Source organism: Ricinus communis, chromosome 4 (assembly GCF_019578655.1).
Source record: "Ricinus communis isolate WT05 ecotype wild-type chromosome 4, ASM1957865v1, whole genome shotgun sequence".
Taxonomy (NCBI): Eukaryota; Viridiplantae; Streptophyta; class Magnoliopsida; order Malpighiales; family Euphorbiaceae; genus Ricinus; species Ricinus communis.
In genome coordinates this window covers 32,140,010-32,151,892 of record NC_063259.1, presented here as the reverse complement: position 1 = coordinate 32,151,892, position 11,883 = coordinate 32,140,010, and the positions used below count along the sequence as shown (strand labels likewise).

General features: G+C 35.1%; 2 protein-coding genes, 1 non-coding gene and 1 pseudogene across 4 annotated transcripts; 1 reads left to right on the top strand and 3 right to left on the bottom strand.

Moving 5' to 3' along the window:
• Nucleotides 1–14: 14 nt before the first annotated feature.
• On the bottom strand, nt 15–87 carry TRNAR-CCG. The gene has a single exon. It is a non-coding gene; the product is annotated as a tRNA-Arg (tRNA).
• Nucleotides 88–136: 49 nt separating this feature from the next.
• LOC8272585 (patellin-4) lies at nt 137–2,562 on the bottom strand. Its single transcript, XM_002513319.4, has 4 exons — nt 1,141–2,562; nt 926–1,050; nt 696–837; nt 137–613 (listed from the first exon to the last, which is right to left on the bottom strand). Exons 1-4 carry the CDS (start codon nt 2,353–2,355, stop codon nt 350–352), a joined length of 1,746 nt encoding a protein of 581 aa, XP_002513365.1. The 5' UTR covers nt 2,356–2,562; the 3' UTR covers nt 137–349.
• Nucleotides 2,563–3,449: 887 nt separating this feature from the next.
• LOC125369879 lies at nt 3,450–4,710 on the top strand (annotated as a pseudogene).
• A 173-nt stretch (nt 4,711–4,883) lies between these two features.
• On the bottom strand, nt 4,884–10,203 carry LOC8272587 (thiosulfate/3-mercaptopyruvate sulfurtransferase 1, mitochondrial). 2 transcript variants are annotated; one of them, XM_015715859.3, is made up of 12 exons: nt 9,945–10,203; nt 9,017–9,214; nt 8,709–8,768; nt 8,412–8,474; nt 7,806–7,930; nt 7,525–7,687; nt 7,117–7,176; nt 6,965–7,023; nt 6,052–6,133; nt 5,870–5,933; nt 5,544–5,611; nt 4,884–5,192 (listed from the first exon to the last, which is right to left on the bottom strand). In XM_015715859.3, exons 1-12 carry the CDS (start codon nt 10,044–10,046, stop codon nt 5,097–5,099), a joined length of 1,140 nt encoding a protein of 379 aa, XP_015571345.1. In that variant the 5' UTR covers nt 10,047–10,203; the 3' UTR covers nt 4,884–5,096. The 2 variants fall into 2 exon arrangements, with proteins under 2 accessions (XP_015571345.1, XP_015571346.1); XM_015715860.3 differs by lacking the exon at nt 9,945–10,203 and adding an exon at nt 9,810–9,933.
• Between the last annotated feature and the right edge of the window lie 1,680 nt (nt 10,204–11,883).

Below are 11,883 nucleotides of genomic sequence, written 5' to 3'. Positions count from 1 at the left end.
TGTTTTAGGTCCGTCGATCGCGATGGGACTCGAACCCACAATCTCCCGCTCCGGAGGCGAGCGCCTTATCCATTAGGCCACGCGATCGCTTGGAACAACCAGTGTAAATAAAATTTATAAATAAGTAGTGCATTTAACACGGATCTAAACCTGCTAAAGGAAATATTAAAGATATTTCTTTAACATAAAATGTTCCCTCGTACCTCTCATTTATTTGCCTATATTGAGGCTCAAACAAAAACATAACCCCAAAAGAAGATTACAAAAAGGAAAGAAAAACACACAACAAAATATAAAATATGCCCTTTAACTAGGAAACATAATAAAATATCAAATACTACTTGGAGCTTCAAGAGGATGATGATGACGAGGTCTTGTTCTTGTATCGATATAGAACCCGCTTCTTCTTGAATGCTCCATTCTCGATTGTAATTACAATCTTTCCAGCTTCTTTACTAGTGAAAGAATTGCGAATTGTTCCCTCCTGCAAAGTAATCCTCTTACCCTTCTGAACAATTACCGTATATGAACCCTCATCAGCTGGTACGAATTCCTCCTTGTAGTTCACTTCCCAACCAGACACTGTCAGGTCCCAGATCAATGTGTTTCCAACCTGTTTATGCGCAACATTATTGAATAAATGAACTGATAAGATTGTTTCGGTTCAGATTCCAACCTAAAAAAGAAGAATGTACCTCAGGTGCAGGGATCTCTATAGTTTCTTGTGCTCCTGCCTTGATAATTGCTTCTTTTGCTTCATCTTCAACTGAGAATTCTGAATCATTCTCACGTTTGAGCCCTCCATACTGGATTGGAATTTGCGACGGGGCAATGTACCTGAGGTGTAGTAGTCACAACTTGCAACTTTTCAACCAGAACAATCTTCAGGCAGAAATATATTAGAGCTAAAGTGTAGTGTTCTTACTTGAGCAAGGTGTCTGTGACCCTGGTTGCACGAGCATAGACAAACTTGTTCTTGGTTCTTTGAGACAGCGAAGGTGCAAAGAGAGCACTATATGCATAATACCAGAAGGGAACATTAATAAAGATCTGCAATGAACAAATACCAATCAAATTAACAGATATGCAGACTGTAGGAAAAGAATTGAGTAAGAAAACAAAAGAAGAAATATGGCTTACATTTTTTGCAACAAATTCAGGATAATTATCCTGAAGAAGTTCAACTGCTTTCTTTGTGGCAGTGCGGAGCTCCTTTCTGGTGGGTAAAGGAGTGTCCTTGAGATCATTGATTTGGAGAAATGCACATACACCACCAGGTTTGAAATCTAGCTTGTGAATTCCCTTCTCCATCAACTGAATCCTTCCCCTCAAAAATTTGTCGCGCCTCTCTTCAAATGTCTTACCATTCATATCCTCATTTCCAAGCACTGCAAAGTTATTGTAACATACAGGGTGTCCATTGCGATCATTGCCTTCCATGTAGGCCAAGGAGCTAAGATCAACCTCAATTTCTTCATCCAAGATTGAATCAATCTTGTTTTCCTTCCTCCATTTGAGGATGTTTCTTAACATCTTAAAAGCATCATTCACCTTAAACTCTCTAGCTCTTAATACCTTCAATAGTACAGCATCAGTTCTATTATCTCCTTTGCTTGGCAGTAATGGGACTCCCCAAAGTGCAATATCTCTGTCAACAGTTTGCACTGCTTCAGCTTCTTTTGCCTCTTCTGCCTTTTCATGATTTTCCTCCTCCTTATTCCCTGTTTGATTAGTGATGTCTCCCTTGGGTTCTCGAGCAGGTGTTTCTTTTTCTTCCCAGTCTGTTTTGGCTACAGTTTCTTCTTCTTTTCTCTCTTCTTGCAGTGCAGAAACAACTTCTTTTTCCACTTGTACCTGCTCAAGTGTTTCCTTCTTTTCAGAATCTTCTTCTTTCTTGTCTTCTTGGACCGCTTTCTCATTCTCATCTTTATCTTCTCCATCTTTTGTTGTTGGAATGTCCTTTTCTTTCTCTTTCTTCTCTTCAAAAAGTTTGTTTTGAAGGATTGATTCTTCAATCTTGGATCTCAACTCAGACAATGCTTTCTTTTCATTTTCTTTCAAATCATTCTCTTCCTTGAAAGAAGAACTCTTTTGAACTCCATTTGGTGATGCAGCAGCGTTCTCTTCTTTATTATCTTCAGTCTTTTTCTCTTCAATCACTGCAATATCCTTTGTTTTTGGTTCATCTTCTTCCTTCACTTCACTCTTCTTCTCTTCATCATCTTTCACGTTCTCTGATTCCATAAGTTTGTCTTTATTGACAATCTTAGGTATTTCCTGTTCTTGTTCTTGAATTGAAGCAGTGTTATGTTCCATCTCCATCTTGGGCTCTTCCATTTTCCCTTCTGCGGCCATATGATCAAGAATGTTTCGTATTTCGTATGAAGAAATATTGAGATTTCTCAAGATGATGTAAAACGAAAATATTAGAAAACACAGGCAGAATATGCTTTGAACTCGATTAGAAACAACAGAGGAAGATTAATAGCCTTTTGTCTCCCCTGTTTTTCTCCTCTGTTTTCTCTCCTATTTTGGGCAGGTAAGAAGAGGAAGCCTTCAAACTTCAACATTCTATTAGCTACTTGTAACTGAAACAACTTTCGGACCAGCCAAAAATAGTAATAACAACTGTAAAACCACCTATTCAATTAGCTTCTGTGTAAAATCCTCCGGAATGGAGGAGAATGTAATTAGTGGTGCATTCTACTGCTGCCTTATTTTTAATTTATTACGCTATTTTCTTTGCTTTTTTCACTATAAGATGACAATATATAATTTACTTTACTGATGATTGCTCTTGAATATGTATGTATATATTCACTGTAGGCCTAAAACAGTATAATTTCCCCTTACCATTAGTCTCTAATTCAATGAAGGTTATAGGGTCACTTTCTAATAGATAAAATGTTAAATCTTTCTATTAGAAAATATATGGATCAAGTGGACGGTTTGCTTGAGGAGGTAGATTAGTCTAGGTGCAAAAAAGAAGAAATTTAAATAGTTACCAGAAGACCTTAATTAATATATGTAGGCCTCCTATTACATGGGTATTTAATAAATAAATAGATCATATTATATTCATATTTTGGCAGCTAAAGCAATATCAGGCTAATGAAACAGCAGCCAAGAAATGCCCATACAAAAAAGAAAGAGTTTTGTGTGGCAATGGAAGCACAAAAAAAAAAAAAACCTAGATTTCCACGGATTCGTTAACCGTTCTAAACCCCATTTGCCCGCATTTATCTCAACCCACTTCTTTGTCTCTGTATACCCAATACATGCAGCAAGGATAAAGTCGGTTTATTTAGTTTTCTTGTTGCCAAAGGTCTCCTTTTTTGGCCTTTTCAGTTACTGGTATATGCACAAGTGTTAAGCATAGTACTATAAGCTTCACTTCCCTTGTAAAAATCTTCACCTTCTTGCATTTTGATTTCAGATTTTAACTAACCATGACCTTGAGTTCAAACTGCAACTGGGATTCACTTATCACCCTAAACTCTGTGACTGATGCTTGTGCTTTCCAGCAAAGTTACCAACATCCATTAGCAGGAGAGTTACTTACGACTCTGATGATACTTTCCTTCACCCTGAAACTTACAATCATCATTTCCTTCCGTACGACTCTCTAGTTCCCATCTCAACCGAAACATTCTCATTTGTAGATTTCAATCCCAACTCAAAACGTCAAAAATGAAGTGAAGACCAGTTCTATTACTACTCCTCACCACTGCCAACTTCCTCTGAGGCTTTTGTTCGAAATGCTTGTTCCGTGCCTGAGTTTGGAGTTCCCCAAGTAATTGAAAGCAAGGGTGCGCTCGAAAGTGATAAGAGAAGTACAGAAAGGCGTCTGTCAGCGCAGAGCGTGACAGCTAGGGAGAGGAGGAAGAAGATAACTTAGAAGACCCGAGAGTCAGGGACGCTGATTCCGGGTGGAAATAAGATGAATACAGCTGAGATGCTTCAAGCTGCTTTTAAATATGTCAAATACTTGCAGGCCCAAGTTGGCATTCTGGAAAACTTGGGATCATCACAGGTAACTTCTCAGTTTTTTAAGTAGCAGCGCTTCTTTATCTATATATAGTATAGTGCATGCAAATCTCTGATTTGAAACTAGCCATACATGCATATTATGGTCCAGTTCAACCCTGTCTTTGTTTGGCCTATGGGGATTTGTTTTTTTCCATTTTTTTCTTTTTTAGTCTATGAACTTAATTAATTGATTGGTTAACACAGTATTAGAGTTGTTTCATTTATTTAGATATTTATAATCTTGTACGAAGAATATTTATCATATACGGCTCAAGTAATGAGAGTTGTTTTCTGGAGTAACATATGTGCAGGAGGACAAAGAAGAAAGACGCATAAAAGAACTGGAAATCCTGGCATCTGCAGGAATTCAAGAGAAGCTATACTTGGAGGAGAAGTGCCTGGTTCCATCAGAGCTTGTTAGAATTTTAGCAAATCATCAGGACCTGACCCATTTTTAACCGTCCACCTGCTGATTGTATTGTGCTGTGGCGTTGCCTAATTTTTAAAAGTTCTGTCCTTGCAAGTATTCGTTGTGTTTTCATTAGGAAGTAGTTTCCTTCATGAGACATCATCAGTTCACCACTCTTATGTATATCGATTAAAAGATCATTAATGCAGTGCAACTCCCTTGCAGCCTCTACCTGCATTAGCTCACTCGCGTTACTAACAGCAGTTACCCACTCACAGCTCACAACTGTTGTAGGTGAAAGCGCAAAGTTGCTTTTCCAGTCTGTCTAGAGTTGTTTGCTCTTTTTTTTTTTTTCCACTGCATAAAGAAATTAGTGCTTATTTCATTTTCATGATGGCTCTTTGATCTGGGCTTGGCATGACACTGACAGACTCAAGACATCAAATCGTTCCAAAACCAAGTATTTGTTTTATCTTTCCTTCGTCAGACACCTTTCTCATGTTCTAACGCCAATGTTTTCTGATACAACGTGCAACTCAAAAATTATAAAAGCAATAGCACTCTTGTTATTCAACTGTTCTAAATACAACTTTCGTCACAATCAGAGAATTGAACAAGGGAAACTCATGCTGTGCACATTGCTGCCGAGCCTCCAGATTCATGAAGTATCAACAGGTGTATCAGGATGAGCTCCCCATTCAGTCCAAGATCCATCATAAACTGGAACATCTTGCTTTCCTAGTCGATGCATGCCCTGAAAGAGACAGTGTATAAGAGCTTCCTCTTTCACAAATATAATGAATCTCTGCAGTAGAACAGAATAAGATTCAACTATTCTAAGATTCACATTCCTCCTGCCACTTGAAACATCTTTAAGAGTTCGAACAAAACCATCAGTTAGACCATTCTGATTTAGTAGAAATTTGCACATTCATCCAGCATATCAAGTAAAAGATATAACCATTCGTCACAAATCCTCCATGTACTTTTGTCAGGTGTGTATACAAGTGAGCATGCACATATTTGTGTCACTAAATTCAGTGAGTCAAATTAAATCCAAAATCTGAAATGTAATCAGAGTATATTGCAGGAACATGACAAATACCAAAGCAAGTATGCACGCAGTCACACCAGTCCCACATGACGTAAACACAGGGCTTTCCAAGGAGATGCCTGTACAAAAATATATGATCAGGTCAATGAACTATCAACAGATGAAAATAATTATTAAATAAAACACGTTGACCAACTAGGATATGATTAAGAGGGAACCAGGTAATAACAATCAATGTTTTCTTAACTGGCCTGGTCTTAGAAAATAATGAGGTAAATGATTAAGAATTTAAGGTTCTACCAGGATATAACTGGTTCAAAAATAAGCAATGAAGTAAACAATTTGAAGACAATGAAAAGGAAGATAAAGGTCCTTACCTTCTTGATCAAACCGTTTCTTAAGCTCATCTGCTGGTAAGAGCGTCTGTGAAGCATCTAACATCTGCAAAGAAATAGCAACCACATGGATGAAGAAGGGAAAAATGAAAAAGAAGGAACCCATAAGAACATTACAACTTCAAGGACAAGGTAATAATCATAAAAAAAAGTCGATATTTTACTTGGGGAAAAGGTATACACTTGCTGCCAGGTACATGACCGCTTCTTATTCCCTTTCGAGGTTCAGGTGCAGCTCCATCAAACCTGCAAGAGATGTAATTCTCCATCTCATCCATAAATGACTTTAAGATCTAATAGCCTCTTAAACATGTGTTCATGAATTTATTTTTGCACATTCCATTTCTAGTGAAAAACAATTTTCCCAACCAGCAACTCTTTAATCTAGCCTACCAGGAAATATGACTAGTTTACAATAGAATACCTTCCATTATCCCAACCTGATTACAAGGAAAATGAAAACACAGTTCCAAAAGCTTCCTCACATAAGTATATCCTTATGAGTTGAAGTTTTTTGGTGCTACTCATGTTATTTCCTCTCAGACATCAACTTTTCCTCGATCATTGCCAACTATACTTTTCTTATGCGTTCAATTCTTTTCCTTTTTTTTTTAAATTTATTTTGTGGTCTGCCTTCTATACGATGTATTTATTCTTTTCCAATCCTTTAATCCACTAACAGTTCACCGGACATGCATATTAATATTCTCCTTTATGCATGCGCATCGTAGGGACATCGGTACTTCATCAACCAACATTTTCTACCACTCGTTAGCCATATTAGATTGTATAAAGTTGTTCTCTTCAACTTGAAAAGTGTAAAACAATTATACAGCCTTCAATGGTCCCTGCAAATTATTCATCCAGCCTACTATTCTAAAACTCCAAACACATGTGATTCACTCCTTATGAATGATAGGTCCAAGATATTGACAGTGATAATGATGATTAGTGAATCCCTGAAAAAGAGCAAGGATTTTACAAAGTGCTGAAGGCATAGAGCAATAAGATGATAACACATTCATTAAGAGAAACAAACATTGTCACAACAATTAAGCATGTTATGATAAAGAATACCTCGCCTTTGAGCGGGCATCTATGTGTTGGTGAGTCCTATCCTCAATGTTTTTCTTAACCTGGAAAATGGTCCAAGTCAACCTATGTGGCGTATAGAATCAGATTGAAATTAGAACACATGCTATTAAAATATTAAACTGATGGAACCAAACCTGCTCAAGAGTCCAAACAAGATGTAGCTGGAACTTCGTTTGGAATGTAATTGGTCCAACCTGCAGAGGAGATATACATGAAATTCAAATCTAATCAGGACACAATCTAATAGACCTATAAGATATAATTTTGTATTACTACAAAATTTTGAAGATTGAGATTAGTTTGCTTCCAATTTTCGGATAGCTAAAATACTAATAATTCTATTTTCTTAAAAAGAAAAAGAACTTATTGATGAAAAATCAATATATGAAAGAAAGATATAGGATCCATTCTATTTTCATAAATAATGAAAATAACTGATCAAATGGAAAGTTAAGATATAAAAGAATGTTTTCAAATTTTAACACATAATTTTTTTTTTAATATTACTCCAAAAAAAAAGAATTTGCAAGTTAAGAACTTACTGCCTGGCCATGATACACTTTCTCTATTGCCTCACTGGCAGCACTAGCTTTCAAGATGGCATCACCAGAAGCACTAGATTCAACATCATATCCTGATGCACGCCATCTTGGCAGGCCTCCATCCAACACCCAAACTTTTTCATGTCCAAAGACTCGAAACATCCTTCTCATTTGAATTAAAAAGAAAAAGAAAAGCAAAAGCAAAAGAATTATTTTAACTGCATATAATACACATTGTATATGGATTCCAAACAAGTTGACATATTGATTGTCCCACTCACCACCAGACACGAGCTGCACTAAAAATCCCTTTCCCATCATAAACAACCAATCCATCTTTATTCTCAATCCCAAGAGCTGAAACAGCAGCTGAAAAAGCTTCCTCTGATGGCAGCATGTGTGGCAACTGATGCAAACTCATTATTCTCGGATAACCGGAAAAAGAAATGCAAACAACCAAGAAAGTATATAGCACAAAATTTGATTGGACTTGGGAAATTTCACTGTTGCTTCATATTCTTTTGGATTTTCAAAGGCAATATTTGCAGTAACGCTTTCATGGAACCTTTAAGTAAAAAAAAAAAAAATTAACCTTCAACCATAGAGTGCTCCCTTCCTCCAGCTACGCTCAAAATGCCAAGTATACTACAAAATGACTAATCCTAGCATAGCGCCCGATAAGGCCAATCACAAAAGTTACTGGATAGTGTAAGAAAATTATAATTGGATATAGGCCCCCATGACACAGGGAGAGAAAAGAAGGAGGAGGAGATAACAAATACATACAAGTAAGAGTTATAATATATATTTATTCCAGATAACTACTCCCATAGAGAAGCCAAAGCAATAATCAAGTTCATAATAAAGACAAAGAAAGCAAATCTTACATTTGTAGATCGATCTGATATCCCATCTACATCAAAGAAAAGGGCACCAGGAATGTGAGCAACCTGATAAGTATAGAAGACATTAGATGACGAGAACAAATCAGGGTTGCATTCTGAAGCAGACTTGAAGTCATATGTGAACATCTTACAAATATGAAGAATAGAGGGAACACATGTTAGTTTATTTTAATTGGTACTGCTAACAAAATCCGTAGGAAAATAATAATTAAAGTCTATTAACAATGTCCCCAAACAAATCAAATCAAAGAGAACTTAAAATTAAGTTGCAGTCTACACCTGATACTCTTGAATTGGATTCCTCTGTTCGTCTGGCATGTACCAGGATGCATCCAACACCTGAATAAAATAAAGATAGCTTGAAAATTTTGTACAGGTAGAAATAATTATCAGGAAAATATTTCCATTAGTTTTTTAATTTCAAAAACTAGTTTCATCTGATTTAAGCTTAATACAGTTCCATAATTCAGAGAATCGTAGTATGGTATAACCACGAGATTATAAAAGAAGTTGTATCATTCCTGAACAGCTAATCTAAAAAAAGGAGTAACAAAAGGAGCATAGTCTATAAAAGCAATAGCAAGTACCTTCAAATCAGGCTCCCTGAGATTTGCATGGAGCCAATCAACAGAGACAACAGGTTCATTGGCAGGTAAAGATTGTGTAGAATAACTAGCTTTTGTTCCAACCATTGTGGAAGCAATAACTCGAGGAACCCAACCAGACGTCCTATGTGATGTATGGACAGGGTCAGCTCGGATGTAGAATGGTCTTTTCTGAGAGTACTATAAATGTAAACAATGAGGATCAGAAGGAAAGCCTGAAATAGCTAATAATCACTAGAAATTTAAAATGAATAACTATCGAGCCAATTACTTTTATCAACTACAACAACAGACTGCAAATAAAAACAATGTGGCTAAGAATGTTGAACTATTTTCGGAACAACATATACTTTTTCAGCTCAGCTCAGTCTATCATAAATCAAGAGGCAGCACAAAACCTAAACAAACAAACAGCAAAACTATTGTCAATGAATAATCCTTTGCACATAAGGGAAGCCAGATCATATCCAGCTATCCCACAATCTAATTCAGTCCATTGCACAGAAAGCAGCTTGCGATTATATAAGTCCAAAACTCATGACCTAATTGGAGTTAACTTACTAACATAATGAAAAGTACACATAGTAGATAGCAATTAAAGTTGCTGCACCTAGAAATTCAGCACATGTAATTCAAACTGGCCGCGACTAAAAAAAAAATTCCAACTTTGTCGCAACAAAAAGAGTCACAACTTTAGCAAACATAATCATTGGTTTTAAAAATTCATCAAACAGCATAATCGATACTTGAAAAAAAGAGAAAGATAATTCCATACTTGAACTAGAACTTAAGAACCCATCAACTAGAAAATCAATACCCACAAAGCCAAACCAAACTAGGAAAAAAAGGATAAACTTTGAAGCATATAAGACAAACCCAGATAAGAATTCGACTAATACAGTGAACTTACGTTAAAAAGAGAAGGAAAGGTTTGGATTTTGAGTGAAAGGGATTGAGAGCAGTGAATGAAGCGATGACCCAAAAGAGTCCTGGTGAAAGCGGCTGCTGCCATTTACTTACAGATCACATAAATTAGATATTCACCAAAGCGAATGAAGCCAGAGAAAAAAGTAATTCACTCTCTGCCTCTGCTTATTGTTTTGTTGCTATCTCACGATTATCGAGAGTGCTATCTAGCTTAAAGTTGCTGCTACTCAGAGTGTGTGAAAGAGTTGAAATTAGAATAGTTATAATTACGTCTAACATTTGCCATATTTTTTGTCCTGTATTAAAAATAATAACTTAAATTTTAATATAATATTATATTCTACAATGTGATCTTTAATAAAATATCTATTTAATAAATTAATTTTTAATATTTATAATTGAAAATATGTTCTAATCCTTAATAAAGATTATATTTCATAATGTTACTAATTTTACATATTTTGACGGATGGCTAATATGCAAATAATTTGATAAATGTCTATAAACGTGAGAGATAAAAACATTAATTAAAAAAATAAATTTATAATAAAAAGCCTAAGGAGATATTTATAATTTTTCTTAAATTATATAATACTCTATCTTCTTTTTCTGATTTTATTTTATTTTAAATAGTATTCTTCCCTTCTGTAAATCATTCATCTCTCTGGTGCAATCAAGTACTGAAATTTTATTAATTTTTTTTCTCAGTGCAATATAAAGATTATATAAGTAACATTTTATGATAATATTGTATTACTATTATGACCATTGAACTTTATAATAGTGAAATAGAAAATAATTATTGATACGTAAATTCTACTATGAGATATTTGTTAGGCCCATATCCATGTGTAACAGAAGCTCTAAATTGACGCTTTTGGGCTGCTACCCAAAGATTTCGAGATTTAGATAAATCTGTTGCTTTAAAAACCTTTTGTACAAAACATAAATGATCAGTAATTCAATTCCTAATTAGGATGACAAATTGTTGGGGTAAATCAGCCATTGTGAGTTTAAGTAGTAGAAAGAAAGTGGATTATCGAAAAGATATAGAATAAGATCAACAGTGAAGATAATCTAACAATTCTTCTCGCTTTGAACATATACTAACAGAAGACATACGTCTCAATTATACAAAGCGCATTAAGTAATAAAGAATTACACAATTAACTAATACATATATATATGTATATATGCATGTATAAGAGAAATCAATATATTTCTCCCAATGTTAAGTGGACAGCGGCTCCAGAAACAATGAGATTATGTCTCCATTAATCTTACCGCTTCCTTAGCAAAAGTACTGTAGCATCTTTTATAATATCCTGAATTTTTATATTTTAATTTTATTAATTCTTTTATAAGCATTTTAGTAAATAAGTATTTTCAGTATTAAATTTGGATAATTTATTTATTTATTTTACTAACTAATTATTTTAATAGCTATTAAATTCTAAATTTTACACATAAATTATGTTAGCTTAAATTTGGTAATTTTATAACTTTATTTGTAATTTAAAAATAAATTTTATTTTATTTTAATTAATTAACTGTATTATATTTTTATTCCAATCATATGAATAAATAAGTATAGAAGTACATGTACGGGTGTATTTATACAAACAAATTAAGAGAGAAAATGTACAACTATTTAGATTGGAGGACTTTTTTCTAGTTAGGCTTAGTTGAGGGGTTAAAAGAGTAATTTTTTTCTTTAAAAATTTACCCAATCAGCCCCTCCCCTCTCTTTCTTCTTCTTCCACCCGCATGACACTCCCACACCACTATTTTCCTCCACTTTTGGTGTCCATATCGCTAACCAACTGCCCCTCCATCCCTCTCTTCTCACCAGCGACCCTTTCCCCTTCATTTTCTTACTGGAATATCGTTGGAGCAAGGGAGAAGGAGGACACCACCTGCTG

Excerpts from the sequence above, each read along its gene's own strand:
- LOC8272585 (XM_002513319.4), bottom strand. The coding sequence starts at position 2,355 with ATGGCCGCAGAAGGGAAAATGGAAGAGCCCAAGATGGAGATGGAACAT. Across the intron at positions 1,051-1,140 it reads CTGAATTTGTTGCAAAAAAT|ATCTTTATTAATGTTCCCTT; the intron begins GTAAGCCATATT and ends TGTTCATTGCAG. Across the intron at positions 614-695 it reads TAGAGATCCCTGCACCTGAG|GTTGGAAACACATTGATCTG; the intron begins GTACATTCTTCT and ends GCGCATAAACAG.
- LOC8272587 (XM_015715859.3), bottom strand. The coding sequence starts at position 10,046 with ATGGCAGCAGCCGCTTTCACCAGGACTCTTTTGGGTCATCGCTTCATT. Across the intron at positions 7,931-8,411 it reads TATCAGATCGATCTACAAAT|TTGCCACACATGCTGCCATC; the intron begins GTAAGATTTGCT and ends AGTTTGCATCAG. Across the intron at positions 7,177-7,524 it reads AAGTGTATCATGGCCAGGCA|GTTGGACCAATTACATTCCA; the intron begins GTAAGTTCTTAA and ends TCTCCTCTGCAG.